This window comes from Typopeltis vanoorti, chromosome 11, assembly GCF_054136105.1.
Source record: "Typopeltis vanoorti isolate ZY-2024b chromosome 11, IOZ_Tvanoo_1.0, whole genome shotgun sequence".
In the NCBI taxonomy this organism is placed as follows: domain Eukaryota; kingdom Metazoa; phylum Arthropoda; class Arachnida; order Uropygi; family Thelyphonidae; genus Typopeltis; species Typopeltis vanoorti.
In genome coordinates, this window is record NC_143559.1 from 111,650,131 (window position 1) to 111,676,054 (window position 25,924).

A 25,924-nucleotide genomic window follows, 5' to 3' on the forward strand; every position below is an offset into this window, starting at 1 on the left:
GGAATTCATTGCCTGACTTAGTTGTGAGCTCTTTGTCTGTAAATGAATTCAAGAAGAGATATGATAGATATTGTTTTGCTAGTTTCGGTCTCCCGTGATGAGTCTACTGACTCCATGGAGATACCCGTAATAATAATAAATACTGAGAAGGACGCTGACCTGCAGAGATAAAAGAGTTATAATTCCATTGTATAAGACCCTGATCAGACCACACTTAGACTATTGTTCTCAGATTTGGTTTCCAGGATTTGAAGGGGATAAATTAACTGTGGAAAGGGTACAGAGGCAGATAACAAAGATGGTTTCAGGACTGTAGAATGTTAGTTATGAGGATCGTCTGAGGGAATGTGGACTGCAGAGTTTGGTAGATAGAAGAAGGAGAGGTGATATGATTGAGACTTTTAAACTGTTGAGAGGTGGTTACATGGTTGACACTGGGGAGTTCTTTTACTTGGTGGAACAGCGGGAAGGAGTGATGACAAGGGGGCCATCTCTGGAAGTTATGAAAGGAAGCTGTGAGCAAGAGGGTAAGGAGTGGTTTCTTTGCATGGAGGATGGCTGAACTGTGGAATGCATTGCCTGATAGAGTGGTGAGAGCGAGAATGGTCAATGAATTCAAGGAGTGGTATGATAGACTTTGTTTCCTAAGAAGCACCTCCCGCGATGAGTCTTTTGACTCGATGGAGGCCTGAATAATAATAATAAAATGACTGGGAAATTCATATACAGAGACAAATGACCTCTGGAATGTCAAGTATAAGGAAAGATTGAGAAGATGTAACTTGCAAGGTCTGGTGGACAGGAGGAAGAGGGAGAAATATGAAGAGACCTACAAGTTGGTAAGGGGTTGTAATAAGATCAATGGTGGAGAAGTTCTACGGAGAATAGTGGGAGATCAGGGAAGAACCAGAGGTCATCCCTGGAAACTGTATAAAGAGGGTGTGAGTAGGAGAGTGAAAGACAGGTTTTTTTCTTGCAGAGTTGTGAATGTTTGGAATGCCTTGCCTGAGAGTGTGGTGTCTGCAAGGAGTTTGAGTGTGTTTAAGACTCGGTATGATGAAATGTGTGTGTGTGTGTGTGATAAAAGGACCTCCCAGATGAGTCTTTGACTCCATGAGGTCTTGGGGTGATAATAATAAGAATAATAATAATGACTTCATATTACTTGCCTTAGTATCCCATAATGCAAAGCAGATATCCTTACGGACATGTATAATGAAATGCATTATGGGAAGGGTCACTACCCAGACAGATTTCAACCTTTATTGAGGTCTCATTAGTGGGAGCCAGATCCAGAAGTGATACTAAGATTGAAGTAATGTAGAAGACATATTTCCATATACAAGTAGCCAAAAGGTGTCACACCTTATTACGAAATTACTCTGGATTAGAGATAGATATTGAAAGTTTTTCCACTTCTTTGGGTCACCTCCTGAGTAAGCAACTAGCTTACCATCCTGTCTTTTGAAGTGACCTTCTTCATTCTATCTGGTCTCTGTAATTCCCAGGATGTCAATTTTATATCTCTCCATCTCTTCATAGACAATATCAACAAAGCCTGAAACCAGTCTGGGTATTGACCCTTTCCAAAATGCATAGCATTATATATGTCCATAAGGATATGTGCTTTGCATTATGGGATATTAAGGCAAGTGATGTGAAATCATTAACCTCTATATATGAGTTGCTTAGTCGTGAAGTTACTTCACACACAAACTTTGCTTGCATTTGGATAAAGGATTTAACTGACAATATAATTTCTTGGTATCTTTAATTTATAGTATAACTAAGTGTAAAAACTTTTAAAATTCCACAGTAGGTATGGATGTTTATGGTTTCTTTAGGTGGGAGACGAATTTCATCAAATCATGTGAGACTACCACCCTGTCTTTTGTCTGTTAATAAAATAACAGAAAAAAAAAATCCTTATATCACCCATGGTATTAATATAATAATACGAATTTACAACCTTTCATGGATGGAAGTCCATTAAAAATAAATAAATAAAAATAAAATATACAGCAGTTCTAGTTATCTGTGTTGTGTTTCTGAATAATGTAATCAAAATATAAAGATTTGGTTTCTTAATGCCTAAAATTTCATTTTGATAATATCAGGCTTTGTTATGAGGATTAAAAATATTGTGGATAAATAAGCAGTTCTGCTTTGTAAATACTGGTAAACATTTCATCTTATATAGTATTAATATTAAGGAAGGGATTTAAACAGGCTGACTATTATTCACTGTGAAGTGAATAATAGTCACAGTGTGCGTGTGTGTATATCACAAAAGGAAAAAATTTCCTTTTATGATACGCACACACACACACACACACACACTTGAAAACATACAACTCACCGCTCTGAGTACCATCCTCTCCTGTGAGTATGATTTGGCCATCATGATTTAAAGTAGCCTCTGCCAATGTTGCCACAGCTTGAGCAGCTGCCTCTCCACTGATATCTACACTAATTGGTGTCACTTGCTGGGCACCAGCCCCTGTCACTTCCTGTTGGGAAGCTACTTCAGCAAGTGTCTGAACTGCTTGAGTGGCTTCCGCTTGAGAGCTCTGGATCTAATTTATCACAGAAAACAAGAAAGGAAAAAGAATAGAAAGGGAGGAAAAAAGAATAGGAAAAGAAAATGGAAATTAACATCTTATCAGTACCATAAAAGAATAAATGTATAACGGTTGTTAAAATAGCATCACATTGATAAGAAAACATAAATAGATATTTGTATACCTCACAGTTACATAATCTTAAGTATTATTTATTTATTCATTTATGGAATATATATATATATATATATATATATATATATATATATATATATATACTTAATCATATTAGTAATAAAAATGTAATATTTTTAGCCAGACACTATCTTCACAGAAGAGTCCTATAACTTGAAAATTATAGCTAATTGCTATACTCAAAACTTATTAATAATGCTGGTCTATAGACCTTTAATTAAATGTTAATTTTAGGTAAGTTGAATAAAAATTCTTGTTCAGTAATCAAGCAGAAAGAATCAAAGTTCGTACATTGGTTCACATATTATCAAGGCCAGTTTTATTTAATTTGAAATTCTTGCTTTATGACACTTAGCATATTCAGCATTTCCAAGAAATCACGGAAAGTTTTTAACATATTGAGGGTGTTGTGGCTAGAGGGACTCGTGGTGTGTAGTGTTTGTTGGGAGCTCCTGATAAGATAAGATAAGTGTTATTTTAAGTTATCATTGACAATTTTGCTTGAATATTACGTAGTTTTGTTTGCTTTTCGTATTTTAGTGTGTCTGTTTGTGGTGTTATTTCAATTATTAATTTCATAAAATATGATAGAAGTGTGCACATGGCTCCGGTAAGAAAGAAAATGGTGGCTGCACATAATGGAAATAATGGTTCGCCATCTTTGTTCAATAACTGTAACATAAAGGAAATTATTCAATGTACTATCTGCGAAGTACTATCATCAAATCACTTGTTTGCCGAAAAATACTTTAACAAGCAGAGACAAACAGGTTATTGTTCCTCTTTATCGAGCCTTGATAAGACCCCATCTAGATGACTGTGCCTAGATATGGGCGCCAGGGTTACTTCCCGATGGGGAGGAAGTGGAGAGGATCCAGAGATGTGTGACCAAGATAATAACAGGACTATGGAATGAACCTTATGAGAACAAGTTGAAGATTTGTGGGCTGCAGAAATTGGGTGATATGATTGAGACATTCAAATTACTGAAGGGTTTCTACAAGATTAATTCAGAAGATATTTTTAAGAATAGGACTGGTAGTGGGAGGACTAGGGGCCATCCATGGAAGCTGGGTAAGAGTGTGGTTGGCAAGGGTGTTAGAGCTAGGTTTTTTAAGAATAGCTTAGAGAGTGGTAAATGAGTGGAATAAGCTGCCAGAGTCTGTTGTGAGTGCCATGACTGTAAATGAGTTCAAGGCAAAGTATGATAGATACTGTGTGAATGTTGAATAGTTGTTCTTGACATGATGTTGGTCTCCCTCGATGAGTCTAAGGACTCCTTGGAGCTGCCTGTAATAATAATAATAATAACAATAAAATATTAAGAAAAACAGTTGGAAAAATGTAGCTGGCTGGTTGACTAAGTGGATAGCACAACCACTCTTCAACCAACAAGCTGCAGGTTCAAATTCCTTCACAGGGAAGGATGGTTGTCAATGTTTTTGGGTGGAAGATGTGTGGGTGGGAGAATTTCATAACTTGACTTGAGGCTGCCAACGTGCTTAGGAAGGCCTGAAGTGGTTTGAAAAGTTTCATGTTTGGTGTCTAGAGAAGGGTTTCTTGATTATATAAAAAATAAAAAGCTTAGTTCATCTGCAATACTAATATACTAGGTTTATAGCCTTTCATGGGTAGCAGTCACTTAAAAAAAAAAAAATACTAAATTTTTTTTTCTGAATAATGTCCACTTGGCAAACAGAGAAAGTTGTAAGGAATAATTTACTTAAATGGTTTCAGTCATAAGTCTGCAAGCCATTGCAAGCAATAAGACTTCTAAGTTTGTGTTGTGATTCTAAATTGGACCTCCACCCCACCCCCAACTAAGCCCATATTCATAATGTGCAGCTTTGATACCAAATTACGGTTGAATCTCAAACTGATATGGACAAAAAGACTATTGTAGCACATTTCCTTTGACACAGCATACATTTTATGGAGCTATAGACAAAACATTTTTTTGGTAGTGTGTTACAGTGAGCAAATTGCTATAATGGTGTTTGCTGTAGTGAGAATTGACTACTGATATGAATATATGTGAATAACACTCCATTTCCTCTTCTTAGAAAGAAGAATTTTTACATTTTATTATAAAGCAAGAGGATTTCAATATACCAAAAGACAACAGTATTTCCCTTAAGTATTGTTCATACATGTGTGTGTGTGTGTGTATATATATATACACCATACAATACCAAGGATATACAGTACAAAAAATATGATTCAACAGAGCAAGAAAACTTCTGCTTAAATTGTACCTGGCTGTTAATTTATTTATTTTTTATCCAAGATAGTTCTTTTTCTATCAAACAAAACGTTAATTATGAATTCTATCAGCTGAAAGCAGAAATTCATAAGCAATTTATGTTACCTTAAAGCTCATTATTTCTCCCTCTCTTTCCTACACACACACATGGTGGTTATAAGTGAGTATGCCACCATGGATGCCTGCATATCAAGAAAGGATAAACACGGAAAGAAGTTCTATAATTTTGAACAAACAATAAGCCCACAGAAAAATAGAAACAGAATCTGTATAGTAAGGTGAATATAAAATAAAATGCTGTAATAACTATTAATGGTTACAGAAATCATAAGTAATTACATCATTTTATTGAATAAACACAGTAGTGAATGAGGACAGTGGTATTCAACATCTGGATATCAGTCCCTTTAAGTCGATTATTTTCTCCCATAAAGAATTATTGTTGTTGTTGTTATGTGCCAGCCAGTCATTCTTGGTGATCCTGTGAACAAAGGCTCTCCATCCTACTTGGCCTCTTGTCCTTTCTTTCAGTAATTGTAAGTTCTGTTGTCCATTCTCTTTTGTGGTCTTCCTATTCTTATTATTCCCTCAATCTTCCCCAACATAACTGCCTTTTCTAGTCATTCATCAGCTCACATAATATGACCAAAGTGCATCAACTTCTCTTTAAGTGATCATCATCTCCAAGGAGCATTCCGTCTTTATAATCTCTAAAACCTTGTTATTAGTCATTCTTGCAATCCATGGGATTCTTAATGGTCTCTTCCACACCCATAATTCAAATGAATCAATTCGCTTTCTGTTTTTCTTCTTAATAATCCAGCTTTCACATCCATATATCAAAAATGGAAATACCACTGCTATGACAATTCTAACTTTCATGAACTTACTCACACTTTCATAATTCTTTCATAATTTTTGTCAGGTTTAACATTGCTTCTTTTCCCATGACTATCCTTCTTTTAATTTCATCTACATTTCTGATTCTGGACCTCAGTAAATCATAACGTTCAATGATTTCTATTTTATCTTCCTCTATTATAAATTCATTTAAATTACTAGAAGCCATCAGTTTTGTTTTGCTGATGTTTAAATTAGCTTTGTTACTTTTCGTCTTAACCAACAGAAGCAATCGCTCCAGATCTTCCCTAGTTTCTATACTGAGGGTTGTGTTATCTGAAAAATTATTTATTTTTCTGCCACCAATCTTAATTCCAGCTGGATCTTTGTCTAAATCAGCCATTCTCATAATATATTCACTATAAATATTAAAAAGATAAGGCGACAGTATACAACCCTGCAGAAGCTCCTTTTCCACTCAAACACTGTCTGTTTCTCCAAAGACTGTTTATACCGAGGCTTCTTGGTTGTCATACAGCTAACTTATCAAGAGAATTAGATGTTCAGGTATTCATATTGATCTCATTACAATCCACAGTAATGTGATCCACACAATCAAAAGCTTTCTTATATTCAATAATAGAGATTAATACTTCCACTGCTATTAATGTTGAAATTCTCTTGTTCTTTCCATAATCCATCTCATGTTTGCTATTTGGCCTCCAGTTCCTCTACTTCTCCTAAAGCCTGCCTGATCCTGTGGTATTTCTCTATTCACATATGGCTCCAACCTTTGTTGAATCACTTTCTTTACTTGCATGTGAAATTAAAGCGATGGGTCTATAATTCTCACAATCTGATTTGATTTCTTTGGAATTGGATGAACACTCATGTTTTCAAATTTCTAGGTCAGTATATTTTCTTCCAAACCTGTTCACAAGTTTCAGTCAATATATTCAATACTTCATCTCCAGCTGCTCTCAATAATTCCACTGACACACCATCAGCTCCAGGAGCTTTTCCTTTTGGAAGCTGTTCCATTACTGATATTACTTCACTTTTCATTATCATGGGTTCCTCAACAAACTCTCTCTTTTCAAATTCTATTTCAATATTATTATGTTTCTTGTACAAATCTTCTAGATACACCTTCCATCTTTTTTTCACTTCTACTTCTTCCATGATACATTTTCCCAAATTACTTTTTACAACTCCTAATCTAGTAATAAACTTCCCTGTAAGATCATTTATTTTTCTAAACAGATCTCTTGTTCTATCCATAATATTGCTTTCTTCAATTTCCTTGCACCTTTCGTTTAGATGTTTCTCCTTATCTTTCCTAACCTGACTTTGGAAATCTGCACTCAGTTGTCTAACCCTTTCTTTGTTTCTCTGAAGTTCCATTTTTTTTCTTTCCTCTACTATTTGAATAGCTTCTTCTGACAACCATTTACAATCTTTCTTTCTTGTTGCTTTATTTAGAGTCTTCTTTGCTGCTTCTATGACTCTACATTTTGTTTCTTCCTATAGTTCTTCTAATTCTCTTCCTGTCTTCTCCACACTTTTTAAATTTCTTTTCGACTTCTACTTTAAATGCTTCATTTATAAGATTTAAATCAAATCTGATACTGGCCTTTTGTTTCTTCTTAGACCTTAATTTCAATTTAACTCAGCTATCAATAATTCATGATCTGTCCCACCATCTGCACCAGATCGTGTTTTTGCTGCTTAGATAGCACTCCTCCACCTTCTGCAGACAAGAATATAATCCATCTGATTTCTGTATTCTCCATTAGGTGAAGTCTATGTGTATAATCTTGTTTTACGTTATTGGAAGCAAGTGTTTGCAATAAAAGAACTGTTCTCAACACAAAACTCCAACGTCCTTTCTCCTGCTTCATTTTGCAGGACTAAACCAAATTTTCCAGTGATACCTCATTCTTCTTTTTCACCCACTTCTGCATTCCAATCACCTAATATCAAGAGAAAATCTGTTTTATCAATACCATATACTACTTGTTGAAAGGTGCTGTAAAACTCTTCGACCTCATCTTCACTTGAATCTGTAGTGGATGCGTACACCTGTATAAGTGTAACATTCATTGGGTATGCCTTCGTTCTGATTAGAATTATTCTATCAAACACTGGGTTGTAACGCAAATATATTTTCTTTATTCTCTTCTAACTATGAATACTACTCTATATCATGTCCAGAGTAATACATCATGAATTCATCAGTATCAAAGTGATCCATTCCTGTCCATCTCACAGTTCAGTGATTCCTCACATCTTAACTCGAGTTCTTCTCATTTCTTTCTTCACCAGTTCTAGTTTTCCTTGATATATGCTTCTTACATTCCATGTTCCTATTTCATGTAAATCAGTAAAATGGAGGCATCTTCTTCTGAGATTAACTTTTTCAGAAGTTGAACTTCCAGAAGGCTTTGATCCAGCTTCATCATTCATTTTAACTTCATTGGAAGTTCCTCTCTGCTCTTTCCCAGAAGCCATTTCAATGTCTTCCAACCTGGGTGTCCCATCTTTCGACACTAACTTATGCCTCTGTTCATAAGATTTTCATCTTCATCTCATCAAATTCCTGACATGTACCCTCAAAGCGTGTACAGGATATGACAGTACTACATGAAAAATTTACATTATTCCTAACTTCCTATTACAATTTTCCTCCAAATCAATCTGTTACCTGTCAAGACTCTAACATTGTCAGATCTTATATTTCTATCTTCTAAGGCACTTTGGGTCTCTGGGTCTTTTTACTGCCAATCTGGCAGAGAACAAGAACACTTGTTTTGATAATCTTTCCTCTCCCATTCTGTTTAAGTGACCATACTACCTGAGATTAGCTCTGCTAACACATACCTGAATGCTAATAATGTCAAGTTCTTTCCTAATATTCTCGTTTTTAATATGATATTGCCATTGATGCCATCTGTTCACACCTCTAATCTTTCTCAGGACTCTCATATCTGTGGTCTCTAGTCTTTGGTCAAGTGTTTTATTTCTAACCCAGCTCTCAGATCCATAAGTTAAAATTGGTTTGAACACTGTCTTGTATACGGCTAATTTAGTGTTTTGACTAATTTCTCTCTTATTCCATATAAATTTATTCAGTTGACTTCCTACGATACCAGCTCTGTTGATTCTGTTGTCTATTTCCATATTTAATTTACCATCTTCACTAAAATTCGTGCCTAAGTAGCTGAAATGGTTTACTTGTTCTATAGGTTCTCCATTCACAATGCAGTTGATATTTTCAATGCTTCTTCCTATTTTCATTGTCTTTGTCTTGTTATTGCTGACCTTCATACCATATCTATTACAACAGTTATTCAATTTAGTCAGGTAATCTTGCAGCAGATTTATTTAAAAGTATAACATCATCTGCATAAAGCAAACAGCTGACATTAATATCTGCAATTTTGATATCAGATTTAATACCACTTTCCTTCATAATGTGATCCATAAAGATAATGAATAACAGAGAGGATAATGTACATTATTGTCTGACACCAGATTTAACATTAAACCATCTTCCTGTACTTCCTTCAATTCTAACTGCTGACTTATAACTCAAATAGAGACTAAGTATTGCTAGATATAATGCCCCACTGACACTATACAACTATAGCATTTTGAATAGCTTCTCTCTCTCTCTCTCTCTCGGCACCTTGTCGCATGATTTTTCCAGATCTACAAAACTTAAATACAGATCTTTGTTATATTCCCATGACTTCTCAACTATTTGTCGTAAAGTGAAAATCTGATCTGACAGCCTCTATTTGGCCTGAATCCAGCTTGGTCTTCACCAAGCTTCCCTTCCATAATCCTTCTCAACCATTTCTCAAGTATACTGGCATAAATCTTACCAGGAACACTCAGTAGAGAAATACCTCTGTAATTCTCACATTCAGTTTTATTTCTCTTTTTATATATGGGTAAGTTGACTGATTTGCCAGGAACTTTTGATATGCTTTCTTCTTCTTCACTGCCTGTTTAACTTCCTGTGTCCACCATGGAGTTCTGATTTTTTGTTTTCAATTGTGAAGACCAATTCCTTGGTCTTCACCAAGCTTCCCTTCCATAATCCTTCTCAACCATTTCTCAAGTATACTGGCATAAATCTTACCAGGAACACTCAGTAGAGAAATACCTCTGTAATTCTCACATTCAGTTTTATTTCTCTTTTTATATATGGGTAAGTTGACTGATTTGCCAGGAACTTTTGATATGCTTTCTTCTTCTTCACTACCTGTTTAACTTCCTGTGTCCACCATGGAGTTCTGATTTTTCTATCCTTGCATACAACCTCACCATGCCTCTCTGGCTGAATCAATCAATGTTTTTTTAAGGCTTGCCACTGAATCTCCAAGGTTTGGTTCCTGTTCACAAACTCTTTCATTTTTTCTTCAATAATGCTCGTGTATTTTAGTCTGCAGTTCACATGTGAGAGCTGCTCAACTTTTATTCGCTTTAAAACTTTCTTACTTGTTCTTCTTTTCAATATGAAATTCAATTTTATCCTGCTCAAGACTAAATGGTGATCACTTCCAATTTCAAATCCTCTATACACTCTGGTGTCTTGCACCAGGGTAAAAACATCACTATCAACAATAACATAGTCAATGAGGCTTTTCTTATTCCTTGCATCTTCTCTCCATGTGAATTTGTGTACATTTTTATGTTGAAACATGGTGTTAGTAATAACCAGTCCATGTCTTGAGCAGAAATCCAACAGGTATTTGCTATTATTATTAGCTTTGCTCTTTTCTCCAAATTTTCCCAAAATATTTTTGTATGTCTGACAATCATTTCCTACTCTGCTATTTAGATCCCCAACAAGGACCAACTTTTCATTTTTCATTGTGTCAGCTGCTTTCTCTAAAGCTTTAAAAAATTCCTCCACTTCTACCTTACTAGAACCTTCTGTGGGACCATATGTAGAAATAAGTTTCATTATCCAGTTTCCCCCATTCTGATATTTTCCCACATCACTCTACTTGAAATTGCTTGCCATTCAAGAAGACTAGCCTCATATTTAGTGTTGAATACTATGGCTACTTCTTATTTTCCTTGATTTTTCTTGGCAAAATATATACAAAAGCGGTTTGTTATTGCTTTCTTCTGTGTTTATTTAGCCTAATAGGTAAGGCAAAACAAACTGCAAGTAAAATAGGAAAGACTTGGGGGGGGGGAGGCAAGAAGGAAACAAAGAAAGAAAAAAAAGAACAGTAGAGACCAGTCTGCAGATAATATAACAGATGTGTATTACATGAAATAAGGCATGGTCCAGCATCAGGTACCTCAGGTTCACCACTCCCTGTTGAAAAACATTTTCAAAATGTTTCATATGAGGATAGACTGAAGGTGTGGGTATTGCAGAAGTTGGTTGACAGGAGAAAAAGAGGGGATATGACAGAAACATTTAAGTTACTTAAATGGTTTTATAAAGTGAGCCCCCACTCAAGGGCTCACTTTATAATTCTTCATTCTATTATTCTTTATAATTCTATAAAGAATTATAGAAGAAGAATATTGAGAAGGTTCAATGACAGATGAGGTTCACAAAGCATTTACACTCAAATATGCATGTTTACCAAATGCAATTTTAAAATCTGATGCCACAAGTTTGTGTCTCTGCTGATTCAGCATATGCTATCATCACTTTTCTTGATCATTTGCAAAAACTATCGAAGCATTAATTTGCAGCATAACATTACAATGAAAACAACATTCAATGATATGCTTTTGAATGGAAGTTGCAAAATATATTGCTAAAGAGAATATCCCGATGCTGATATTTGGCCACTCTTAACTTGAAATCAGTTTAGGAAAGCTTATAATTTTGTAACTATAATCACATTCCTATCTTCATTTTGAAAAACATTTTCAACATGTTTCCTATGAGGATAGATTGAAGGTGTGTGGATTGCAGAAGTTGGTTGATAGGAGAAAAAGAGAGGATGTGACAGAAACATTTAAGTTGCTTCAAGGGTTTTATAGGATAGTTTTATAGGGAAATATTTCAGCACTTGGCTACAGGGACCAGAATAAGGGGTCATTCCTGGAAGTTGAATAAAGATGTGGTTAGCAGGAGTATGAGGACTAGATTTTTTGCTTGGAGAGTTGTGAATAAGTGGAATAGGTAGCCAGAGTCAGTTGTGAGTGCTTTGTCTGTTAATGGTTCGAGGAGAGGTATAATAGATTGGATCTCCTGTGACGAGTCTTCAGATTCCATGGAGGTGCCCATATAATGAACTCACGATTAATGTGAACTTCAAAAAATATAATTAAAATCAAGTTCACAAAATGCATAAATATTACAATTATTTAGCAAAAATTGTATTTTTCCCTCTAGTAATTTAGTGCAAGAATAATTGATACTTGCCTAAGTAAGATATCATATCAGATGCCTAATACCTCATCTTTTCTGAGAAAAAAGATCAAAATTTATAACTATTTCTATCTGACTGGTAAAGCATACTTACTGTACTCACAGCTCGAACCTGTGCTTGTGTTCCATCAGGTAATGTTACTACAGCACTGGCAGGGTCAATATGAATAATAGATACAGTTCCATCTGGATTATTTATAGTTTGCACCATTGCAGGAGCATAATGAGCTGTGAGCGGCTGAGTATATAAGGTCTGAGAAAGAAAATGGGGAGGAAAAAACTATATTAAAGTATTCAAATATTTTTATTTCAGTTTTAAATTAATGCTTATAAAATTAATAGCCCATTTAATTTTATGAAATTTAAAAGATTAAAATTTAATTTTTCAAAAGTCACATACTATGGTATGGTGCAAAAAAAACAGTACTGAACTTCGACATCCCCATCAGTACATGCACTATGAGATATGCCGTTCAACTACATGCACATTAATAGTCCATGCCATTACATTTAGCTGAAGCAATGGTGTTGATATTGGATCAAAAGATGTTTATTGTTGAGCATCGGTTTCATTCATATGGAGTTGGTAGAGCAAATTGTCTAAGCCTATGACATGTTTGTGAGCAATTTGTTTGTCATTTCCATAAGTGTGCCCCAAGCAATAGTGTCATCATTGTCTTAATCGAGAGGTTCCAATGTAGCAGGAGTGTTCTGCCACAATGCAGGGGACATTCAGGGAAACCACAAACTGTTAACACAAATGAGAATCACAGGCATATGCTGGAGCAAGTGTTACAGTCTGTAAAATACAGTCAATGCCGAACAGGTAAACCTCGAAATACCAAGGCAATCACTACAAAGAATCCTTGAGCTGGGTGCTTTTTCGTATATCATTCAGGTGGGTTAGTGTTTAACAGCAATGGATTTTGCTACATGGCAGGAATACTGTGCACCCACGATAGCCAATGTCTATGAAGATCCATTCTTCCTCTATAATTCTGTTCTTGGACCACTGCTGTTTAATCTGTTCATTAACGATATAGGGAAGGATCTAAGTGGAACAATTCATTTGTTCACTGATGATGCAAAGTTGGGTAGGGCAATAGTGAATGCAGAAGATGTCAAAGTCTTGCAGGATGACTTAGAAAGATTGGAGTTCTGGACTAAGGAGAATGGATGTCACTTTAATGTGGCAAAATGTAAGGTTATGCATTTTGGGGTGAAAAGATTAGCAGCAGCATATCACATTGGTGAAACTGTACTCCAGGAGATTGATGAGGGAAGGGATTTGGGAGTGTTGGTGGATAGGGAGTTGAAGTTTAGGGGGCACATTGCAAAAGTGGCTAAATCAGCTCATCAAATCACTTGGTTGCTGAAGAATACTTTGACAAACAGAGACAAGCAAGTTATTGTACCTCTGTACCGAGCCTTGATAAGACCTCATCTCGACTACTGTGCCCAGATTTGGTCACCTCGGTTCCTTCTTGATGGGGAGGAGGTGGAGAGGATCCAGAGGCAAGTGACTAAGATGATAACTGGTCTATGGAATGAACCATATGAGAACAGGTTGAAGATTTGTGGGTTGCAGAAACTAGTTGATAGGCAGAAAAGGGGAGATATGATTGAGACATTCAGATTGCTAAAGGGATTCTATAGGATTAATTCAGAGGATATTTTTGAGATCAGGACTGGTGGTGGGAGAACTAGGGGACACCTATGGAAGCTGGGCAAGAGTGTGGTTAGCAGGGGTGTTAGAGCTTGGTTCTTTACTTTTAGAGTGGTAAATGAGTGGCATAAGCTGCCAGAGTCTGTTGTGGGTGCTGTGACGGTGAACGAGTTCAAGGCAATGTATGATAGATACTGTGAGAATGTAATCGCATAGTTGTGTGGACATGATGTTTAGGGCCTCCCTCGATGAGTCTAAGGACTCCTGGAGTCGCCCAAAATAATAATAATAATAATAATAATAATAATGTCTGGTTCTCAGACAAACTGCATTTCCATCTAAGTGGTCATGGAAACAGATGAACCTACAGGTTTCTTGGTTTCTCAAGACATGAATTTGTTCAAGAGAAATATCTTCACAGTGAAATGATGGTGTGCAGTTTCCGGCCATGGCATAATTGGGCCGTACTTCATTAAAGAGGGTGGTGTAACCATGAACTTGAATAGCGAACACTACATCGAGAATGTGTTGGTTCCGTTCACCCAGGATTTGCATGGAATGTGTCGTGCAAAAAACATTCCATTTTAAGCATTGGTATTCCAACAGGAAGGAGCAACCTGTCATATATCATGTGGTTCTAGAGCCTATTTATTAGAACACTTCCCCGGTGGCTCATTTCGAGGTTCATAGAATTCTCATACCTTTCATGTTCTCCTGATCTCGCATCACTTGATGCCTTTGTTTGTGGGTATGCTGAAGGAATGGGCATTCCACTATGATCCACCTTTAAACCAAACTAAGGTATAAAATTACATGATATTTACACAGATGTCCCAGGTGTTGTTCTCCAAGATGACAGAGAACCTTTGCATGCACTACGAAACCTGTCTTGATAAAAAAGATGTCCATTTTGAGCACATAACTACTGTAAGTTATGATTTATTCGACCAAGATTCCACTAATAAGTGTGGATGTACATATCACCATATGTAAACATATATTTGTAGTTATTCAGTACTAGTTTTTTTTTTTTTTTCCATACTGTATAAAATGCAATGTATTTAATACAAAAATATTTAATTAAAATGAATCAAGTAAGACTTTGGGAACTTAATTAATAAAATGAAAACCTATATAACTTAAAACAGAAGTTATTTCAGAAATAACAGCCATTAAGTAAAGAGGAAAGTTCAGACTCAAGTATGTTAATTTTAAAAAAAAATTACATGTATCTTAACACACAAGGTAATCTAATACACAAACTATAATACACTGCCACATATCTGGATTAAAGGACGTGAAAAAGTAATAATTAACATGAGTCTACCGACTCCATGGAGTGTGCAATGAGAATAACATTTAACCTAAATAACTGAAGGTTTTAATCAAGAAAAGAAATACTTCCTATTAAAAAAAAGTATTGATATAAATTGATATGCAAAGTACTAAGCGAGGGTAAGGACACTGCAAAATGTGTTATCTGTTCACCAAAATAAAAAAAAATTCTAAGCACTTACTTGTTCTTACAGCTTAAATTCCTTATAAGTAACTTTTTTTAGCTTTCTTTAAATTTAATGAACACTTCATCAGTGTATAACATGTTGGTGTAAATGATGCCAACATGAAGAAGAGATGCAACTATTAGGGAAATCAGAAGTGAAAGAATTAGATGTATATCACGTATTGCTTGGGTTAGATGTTAATAAGGATTTGGGAATGGATGACATATCACCAGGCATTTTTAAAGAATGCACAAAAAAGTTGGCTATGCCCTTGACCTGGTTATTTAATGAAAGTCATTATTATTATTATTAACATTTGACCTCCATGGTGTCAGAGACTCATTGTGGGAGGTGCACACTATTGCATAAAGCTGATCCAACTATGCCTTAAACTGATTCAATGAATCCACATTCACAACACACACACACTCAGGCAATGCATTCCAATTGCCAACTACTCTCCATACAAAGAACCTGTTCCACCCTCCTTTGCTCACACTTTCTTTATACAGTTTTTTCCCCCATTAGAGGTAGAGGTAGAATAATGGTTGATCAAATAATTATCTCTTTGGCAAATGTAATATAGATTGTCTCTGTGTACATATATATATATATATATATATATATATATATGTGTGTGTGTGTGTGTGTGTGTGTACTTCAAATGATGACCTTAATATGAAGGTCAAAATGATGGGAATTTAAAGTAATTATTTCTAATATGTTTGTGGTCTCTATAATTTCCATACTTTGTCTGAAATGAACACTAAAGGAAAGTATTCTGTGAAAATTTTCTTCCATATTAACCTGGTTAACAACCCCTGATCAACTTATTTCTCAATCATATCCCTCCCCCCCTGCTCCTCCTATTAACAAGGATTTGCAAATTACATTCTTTCAATCTGTCTTCATACCCAACATACCAAAGACTAGTTGTCACTTTTATGAATCTTCTCTGGACCCTTTCTACCATATTCATATTCTCATCACTATGAAAACAGGTTCTTTGTATGGAGAATAATGACAATTGGAATGCATTGCCTGAGTGTGTGTGTTGTGAATGCAGATTCATTGAATCAGTTTAAGGTGACCAAATCTGTGCACAATAATCCATATGAAGCCTGATCAATGCTTTATATAATGGAATCATAACATTTTTATTTCTGCATGTCAAGGTCCTGTGCATCACTGCCATTATCCGATGTGATGTCTTCACAACTTGTGTAATGTGGCCCATTCTCCTCACCAACCTCCTGATATCCATTCTCATGATTTCACCTTGATGAGGTTGAAAGATCCTTATAAATTATTCACTGAACATACCTCAACAATGACCTCTGCAGCAGTTCCATGTCATGTAGTCAGAGAGGTTCTTAACGAGTGGAAAGAAGGCAAAATAGTATCACTCCACAAGCATGATTCTAGAGCAGAAGTTTCCAATTATAGACTAGTCTGTATATCTGCAGTTGTGGTCATGGTATTGGAAAAACTGGTTGGGAATAAAATATAGGTTTAGGTCAATGGATATAGGATTTTCTATGACGGTTTAGCATGGATTCGTGAAGGACAGGTCTTGTTTTAGTAATGTGCTTGCCTTTTATGATAAGGCAATGAACACTGGATAAGATTACTGTACGACAAGTTGGCATACAAACTAGAAAAGATGGGATTGGATAACAGACTGGTTAGATGGACTGAAGATTGGCTTTTCGAAAATGGGCAAATTGTGTATGATGGAGCAGAGTCTCAGAAAAGGAAAGTGACTAGTGGTGTGTGTGCACTTCGCTGTTGTGTTCCTGAGGTCTTTTCTGTTTAACTCGTTGATTAATGATATTTCACGTGGATTGACTAGAAATCGTCAAATGATCAGAAGAATAATCAGGAATATTATTATTATTATTATTATTTCAGGCAACTCCAAGGAGTTGACAGACTCATCGAGGGAGGCCCTAACATCATGTCAAGAACAACTATTTGACATTCACACAGTATCTATCATACCTTGCCTTGAACTCATTCATGGTCATAGCACCCACAACAGACTCTGGCAGCTTATTCCATTCATTTACCACTCTCCAAGTAAAAAATCTAGCTCTAACACTCCTGTTAACCACATTCTTGCCCAGCTTCCATGTATGGCCCCTAGTCCTCTCACCACCAGCCCTATTCTCAAAAATATCTTCTGGATTAATCTTATAAGCCCTTCAGTAATATGAATGTCTCAATCATATCACCCCTTTTCTGCCTATCAACCAATTTTTGCAATCCACAAATCTTCAATCTGTTCTCATAAGGTTCATTCCACAGACCTGCCACCATCTTGGTCGCTCGTCTCTGGATCCTCTCCACCTCCTCCCCATCAAGAAGAAACCCTGGCACCCATATCTGGGCACACTAGTCCAGATGAGGTCTTATCAGGGCTCGATATAGAGGAACAATAACTTGTTTGTCTCTGCTTGTTAAAGATTTTTCAGTAACCAACTGATTTGATGAGCTGATTTAGCCACTTTTGCAATGTGCCCCCTAAACTTCAACTCCCTATCCACCAACACTCCCAAATCCCTCGCCTCATCAATCTCCTGGAGTACAGTTCCACCAATGTGATATACTGCTGCTAATCTTTTCACTCCAAAATGCATAACCTTACACTTTGCCACATTAAATTGACATCCATTTTCCTTAGCCCAGTCCTCCAAACTATCCAAATCATCCTGCAAAATTTTGACATCCTGTGCACTCACAATTGCTCTACCCAACTTTGCATCATCAGCAAACAAGTGAACACTTCCTCTCAAATCCTTTCCTATATCGTTAATGAACAAATTGAAAAGTAGTGGCCCAAGAACAGAACCCTGCGGCACACCACTAGTCACAGGCCGTCTTTTGGACTCCACTCCTGAATAAACCACTCCCTGGTATCTCTCCATCAACCACCCTCCTATCCATCTCACCAACCCTATATCCAACCCCATCTGCTCCAGTTTACTGATTAGAGTTCCATGTGATATCCTGTCAAAGGCCTTGGCAAGGTCCAGTAGAATCACTGAAAACCCATTACCCTTATCCAGATCAGTCATCACTGTGTTATAAAACGTGAGCAAATTACTGAGGCATGATCTACCCTTCACAAAACCATATTGTCCCCCATACATTATCCCATTTTCATCTATCCAATCCTGTATTCTTCTCTTGACTAGTTCCTCCAAGACCTTGACAATGATTCCTGATATGCTAATCGGTCGGTAATTTACAACAGCAGTCTTGGAACCTTCTTTATGCAGTGGAACTATTTTCCCCCTCTTCCCCCCCCCTCGGGACTAACCCAGATCCGAGACTCAGATTAAACAAAATGGTCAAGGGTACTGACAATTCTTTAGCCACTTTACGTACGACACGAGCTGGTATACCATCAAATCCCACAGATGTATTGACATTGAGGTTTTGTAATAGACTACTCACCTCCACCTCATTCACCACAATTCCTTTTGGTTCATTCATTTCTGCAATGTCACAACCTGGACGATATACTCTTGCAAAGTGCTTGCTCAGTAATTCAACTATATTAACTGATTCGGTTACCTCCCTACCACCGGCATCATTCTTTAAAATCATTCTGCCACATACATTTTTTCTTCTACTTGCAACATATCGAAAAAACTGTTTAGGATCGTCTTTAGCCTGCATGGCCAATGTTTTTTCGTAATCCATTTTTGCTTTTCTTACCACACTCGTTACCCTTCTGGCCTGGGCTTTATACTGTTCATGTGCTGCCGGTCACCTTTCTCCTTAAATTCCCTCCATAGTTGTTTCTTTTTTTGCAGCACAAGCTTAATGGTGTTATTCATCCATTTAACCCCTACTTGATTTATTATTCGGACTCTAGGTATACAGTCAGCCATTGCTTCATGCAAACACTTCTTAACCGCCTCCCATGCACTGTCAACTTCTAGCTCTTGCAGTTTTACATGCCAAGGCACTGTACCAATCAATCTCCTAAGCTTGTCATACTTACCAGCCCAATAATTCCACATGTACCCTGTCTTAATTGTAAATTCCACACCTTTAGTCACCTCCCAAGTCAAGACCCTATGATTGCTCTCACCAATTGGTGGCAACGTGGTCATATTCGTTACAGTCAAATTCTCAGATGCAATTACTAGGTCAAGCACTCTCTTACCCTTAGTATTTTCCATTACATGCTGTCGCAGATCGTTATCCCTTAATAACTGCATAAAATCCAATTCCTTCCTCCCATGTGTCCTCTCCTCCTTCCAATCAATGCTACCATAGTTTAATCTCCCATAATAATTACCCTCCTTCCACTCATTTCTTCTATTTGCTTATGCATACTATCTCCCCCATCTATTCCATCACCTGGTCTATAGCAGCACCCAACTGTATATTTTGTTCTGCTAGTTTCAATCTCACACCAAATAGCCTCAAATGTGCTCTTTTCTCTATCCTGCAGTTCCATTTCTACTCCTCCTTGGCTGTAGCTCATCCGCTATCATCAATAACACACCTCCCCCCATTTTATTCTTCCTGTCTCTCTCCTGAACACACCATACCCCTCACATTCAATCCCACTAGCTGTGTCATCTTCTGTCAGCCATGTTTCAATAATGCCAATAACCTGTGGTCTGGAAGTGCCAACCAAGGCTAAAAATTCTTCCTCCTTGTTCCTAATACTTCTGGCATTTGTATACATGAACTGCAGAAGCCGATTTGTCCCATCCCTATTTTGATGCCTTATACTAGCTATCCCATTCTGATTCGTGGTTTTTCCTACTCCCTTGGGTATATTACACACATTCACACACTCAACTGTCTCCCTAAAATCTGCATATCTACTTCTCCCCCCCACCCCTCAATAACTCTAGTTTCCCTTGTTCTGTACATTCACTTCCACTACATTCGATAACACCTTTTCAGATCTCCACACACCAAATCCATTCAAATGTAAACCATCCATTTTATATAAATCTTTTCGCCCATCGAACTCATTCCACAAATTCCACGCCACTCATCATACATAAAGTCATTAGCAATTATGGCCTTCCTTCTATACTCTTCACTGTCAAACCGCGGCAACAGACTCACCATCCTAACTCTCTCACTCTTTTCTTTTGCTACCTCAAACAATTCCTTCACATCCTCACTCATAGCCTTTTTTGTTTCCTTTCAAATCATTTGTACCTGCTACCACTATCAATTCCTTCACCCGCTGTTTTTGCATTCTAATCGACTTGCTTACATTCTTTATGTTCGCGCCGGGTTGGTACGATTTTGTTAAACTCTCAACTAACACACCTCTTATTAGGGAATCTCCATACAACACACGCTCAGTGTCATCATTTTTATTCTCCGATGATTCATTCGACCGTTCTGTATGCTTAACTTCATTCTCTCTTTCAATGCCACTCTCACAGCTATCAGGTACTACCTCACAAATATCATCATTCATACCTCGAATATCGCTGTTATCTAGATTCTCACTTTCGACAATGATATCACTCACACAACCTGAAACACTCTTTAAATCCTCACATTCTTTACACTTTTTGCACACATTCACTCCACTATCGTTGTTTAACCAGACTCCAACCGCTCTCTTCAATGCATACATTTCACAAACGATACACCGAATCAAGTCTTTTAAGTTAAGATTTTCAGACAAATATAGCGACCTGGACGCCATCTTTGTATTCCTCTTTATGGGAGCCATGTGCACAGATAATCAATCTATCAATTTACTACTAAAATACTCAAAAAACACACAAAAATCACCCACACACATTAAAATACTAAACGTAAACAATAATGTAAATACTATGCAAATTCATCAATTTTTACTCAAAATATCACTTATCTGGTCAGGAGCTATCCTCAGACACTGGATACCATATAGCCCTCTAGTGGCTATCCAACCTGAGGTTAATTCTTGAGAGAAGGATTTGAACAGACTTTTAGTTTGGACAAATGAGGGGGATTATAGTTTTAATATTTAAATGCAAGGTACTGCACTCTGGGTGTGCAGAGATATCTCTACACACCTTCAAAAGCTGCATACTGTATTGGTGGAGCAGCCCTTCAGGAAGTGGATGAGATCTGGGATCTTGGGGTAATGGTTGAAAGTGGACTAAAGTTCCTAGGGCACACTGCAAGTGATGTGAAGATGTATTGCTGCTAGAAGAAGTACACTGACATGTAGGGATAAAGAGATGATACTTCCATATAAGACACTTGTCAGACCACATTGTGATGTGGAAACAGTAGAGAGGATCCAGATATATATGACCAAAGTGATATCAGGATTCTGGAATGCTGGTTATGCAGAGTGGTGGGAATATAGATTGCAGAGTTTGGTGTTTAACAGGTAGAGATCCTCAAGTTAGTGAAGGGATTTTACCAGATTGATATAGAAGAAATTATAAAAAGAGTGTACATTATAATGGGAAGAACAAGAGGTCCTCCCTGGAGGTTGCATAAAGATGTTGTGAAGAAAGGAATATGGAGTAAATTTTTTACGCAAAGAGCTGACAAAATGTGTTGTCAATGTAGGGAGTGTAAATGATTTCAAGGTTCAATATGATAAACTTGTTGCTATTTAAGTAAGTCTCCTAAAACAAATCTACTGACTTCATAGAGGTTACTATAACAACAATAATAATTTGGCTTTCTTATTATATAAATTTTTTTTTTCCATTATACTCAGTAGAAATGGTGTTTGCACCTCTATGGCGCTTGACTGCATGAAGAAAGACTTATAAGTTCGAGTCTAGTCACTGACTGCAGGAACATTTTCTAAGCCTTTTTTCAATCAGTTCCTGAGTTAGTCGATCTCTGGCATGGGCAATTGGTTTTTTTTCTCGTTGAAACTTGGGTTTTTCATCCCGTAAACTCTAGAAAATAAGCCGTCGAATCCACACTATTTTCAGACATTAAAAATATCGTTGTTAGGGTTAGGGACCACAAGATGGTGGCACTTGTTAGCCGCCTTCTTCACTGTGTACTGATCAATTAGTGCTAGCCTTGGGCCAGCTATCTCTGATTAACTACCAATGGAAATTGAACTGCCCACTCAGTCTCCAAAAAGTTGGATAGGGTTAAAACAGCCTCGCCTACTCCCTATACGCAAACCAAAAGTTTCAGTTTAGATATCCTACTTACAATGATGGTGATTTAACCATGTTGAAAGTAAAGATGATATTCCTGAAACAAAAAGGCGTTAGCTGATTTTTTAAATATTTTTTTATAATATCTAAAATATCATAATACTGTTCATCATAGTTGTTTCTTATAAGTTTTCTTTGTATATGTTTCTAAAATTTATTTATAAATAAATACATTTATTTGTAAATTTACCTATACAAATTTTTATATAAAATTTGTGGAACAAGAGACAGGTTAGTACCCATCTCTTGTTACACAAACACTCAGAATATGTATGCATGCACGTACACACACACACACACACACACACACACACACACACACATAGCCTAGCAGAGTATACTAAAGAATGCCACAAGGAAAGTATGAAAAGTCTTAGAGAGGTTGAATATGAAACAGAGTGACTGCAAAAGGAAGTGGATGGCAGAAGAATAAAAAAATACAAAAGTGAGTGGCAAGTGGGAGAATGAAAGAATGAGTAGCAGGTTGGAAAATATGGAGAAGGGCAAGAATGGGTAGCAGGTAGGCAAATGTGGGGATGGGAAATGAGCAAAATAGGGCATGAATGTGTGTGTGGTGGTGGGGGATAAAAGAGTGAAGGCAGAAGTGAGAATGAAAGGGAAACAGGCATGAATGTAAAAAATAACGAATGAAAAGAGTAAAGCATATGCAAGGTGGAGTAATAAAAAAAATTTTGTATAATGTTTCAAAATTGGAAAGGAAGTGCAAGGCAAGAGATTTTTTGATATTTAAAACAGCATGAAGAGTTTTGGAATGTAAAGTCTAACTGGGCAGTTTAGATATCCTACTTTCAATGATGGTGATTTAAGCATGTCGAAAGTAAAGATGATATTCCTGGTGGGAACAAGATGGACATCCCCACATATGAGTATTCTTCTCACTGCTGTCAATCCATGGTCTTTCATTTTAAAGCAGATCTCTTCATCTGAGACATTGAGGAGATCCCACTCTGATATTATCCTTTGAGAACAGTTCAAAGTTTTGTGGGGGGGGGGGAGGAACTGTAACTGGTATTCTCTTGATGGATGCTGTATAAAGGAGATACATATACTCTGATTGTAGCTGTGCTGTTTTTTTCCTACAAGAATGTCAAAAGTTTCTTCACTGATTTTGGAGATCTGCCAATCCTTCCCAACTCTTCTGGATGAAGATGGCATTTTCTCAAATGGGCATTCCTGAGATGACAATTTTCTGAGAAGCTTGGAAATGGTATGTGAATAGCACAAGTTTCTTCAAACATTTCCATGGCATATATCCAGAGGTGAGTGATGCAGGTAAGGCAATCTGCTGTAGATCTTGAATGGTAGAAATCAGTGGCATCACGTGCCCATTTCGGTTAGGTGTGCTGTCGTGTGAGTTATGCAACCTGTGCTACAAATTTCACGTCAATTTGACCATGAAATTTGTAGCGCAGCCATGAATGAGATCACTGTTTTACTTACTAGAAGCCTGAAATGGCTTGAAAAAAATTCCTTGTTTGTTTCTTTCTAATCTCTAGGGAAGGGTTTCCAGCTTATGAAAAAAAAATATATATAAAATGAATAAACATTAGAAATAAAAAAAAAAAATCCTTATTCTCCAACACAGTGCTACAAGTTTGTAATCTTTTCTGGGAGGTTGTCACATAAAATAAAATAAAAATAAATTAATAAACCATAAGCAAAGATATTTCTTATCCACAAGGAATTTTTCTCTTCAGTGAAACAATATTTTTGCATAACTTGGTCACTTCCCCCAATTTGTATACTACAGAATTCCAGACTTATTTACTATTTATATTTACTACCATTTTCAGTATTTGCTATAATTCAGTCTTTTGTAATCACTGCTTACAAATAAACCTAACATTGCCTTCTTCACTTTCTTCCAAGTTTCTATGGTTGTCATAACCCATTATATTTGACATTGTTTAACCTCCAATTTCTGAAAAAGCAGGATATTATTATTATCCCAAGACCCAATGGAGTCAAAAACTCATTTAGGAAGTCCTTTTGTCATACAGCTCATCATACCATGTCTTAAACACACTCAAATTCTCTGCAGACACCACACTCTTAGGCAAGGCATTCCAATCATTCACAACTCTGCATGCAAAAACCTACTTCTCATTCCTATGCTCACACTCTCCTTATACAGCTTCCAGGGATGACCTCGGGTTCTCCCCTGATCTCCCACCGTTTTCTGTAAAACCTATCCAACACTGATCCTATAACAACCCCTTACTAACTTGTTGAAAGTTTATTTTTCACTTGGTTAGACTATAATAAATTTAGTTTAATCCTTTATCCAAGTGTGAGAAAACAAAGTTTGCACCTGAAAGTATCTTCAGGACTGGGGTAAGGTGGTACAACACCAGGCAACTCGTCGCAAAGGCGGAGCAAGCTAACATCACTCCTATCTCAGAATCTTCCATAATGCAAAACACATCTCCTTGGGGATATGTATAATGTTATGCATTAAGGGAAGGGCCACTACCCAGACTAGTTTTGGGTGGTGGTCTAGTTTTGGGTGGTGGTCTAGTCTGGGTAGTGGCCCTTCCCTTAATGCAAAACATTATACATATCCCCAAGGAGATGTGTTTTGCATTATGGAAGATTCTGAGATAGGAGTGATGTTAGCTTGCTCTGCCTTTGCGACGAGTTGCCCGGTGTTGTACCACCTTACCCCAGTCCTGAAGACTCTTTCAGGCACAAACTTTGTTTTCTCACACTTGGATAAAGGATTAAACTAAATTTATTATAGTCTAACCAAGTGAAAAATAAACTTTCAACATCTTTCTCTAAATCCAGAGTAATTTAATAAAAAGGTGGCACACCATTTGGCAACTCCTATAGGTAGAGATGACCTTGCTAATGCTTCTGCCTGGTATCTCCACTTGGGCCTGGCTCCCACTGAAGAAACCTCAATAAAGGTTGAAACTAGTCTGGGTAGTGGCCCTTCTCTTAATGCATAGCATTATACATATCTGCAAGGAGATGTGTTTTGCATTATGGGAGATACTGGGATAGGAGTGATGTTAACTTGCTCCACCTTTGCAACGAGTTTCCCAGTGTTGTACCACCTTACCTCAGTCTTGAAGATACTTTCAGGTGCAAACTTTGTTTGCTCACACTTGGATAAAGGATTAAACTAAATTTATTATACCCTTACTAACTTGTCTCTATCATATCACCCCTCTTATCCAACAGACTCGATAAATTGCATCTTCTCAACCTTTCCTCATATTTGACATTCCAGAGATCAGAAACTACCTTAGTAAGTTGCCTCTGGACCCTTTCCAACATCTCTTCG

The 25,924-nt window shown here is 36.9% G+C and overlaps 1 protein-coding gene across 1 annotated transcript in view; it reads right to left on the minus strand.

Moving 5' to 3' along the window:
- The window catches only part of LOC150101944 (DNA-binding protein P3A2-like), a 158,319-nt gene that overhangs the window by 13,664 nt on the left and 118,731 nt on the right, over nt 1-25,924 (minus strand). The window contains exons 7-8 of the mRNA XM_090399939.1: nt 12,362-12,524; nt 2,360-2,506 (exon numbers count right to left, since the gene is read on the minus strand). Coding sequence (XP_090256065.1) covers nt 2,360-2,506; nt 12,362-12,524 — 310 coding nt within the window. The remainder of the gene's footprint in view (nt 1-2,359; nt 2,507-12,361; nt 12,525-25,924) is intronic.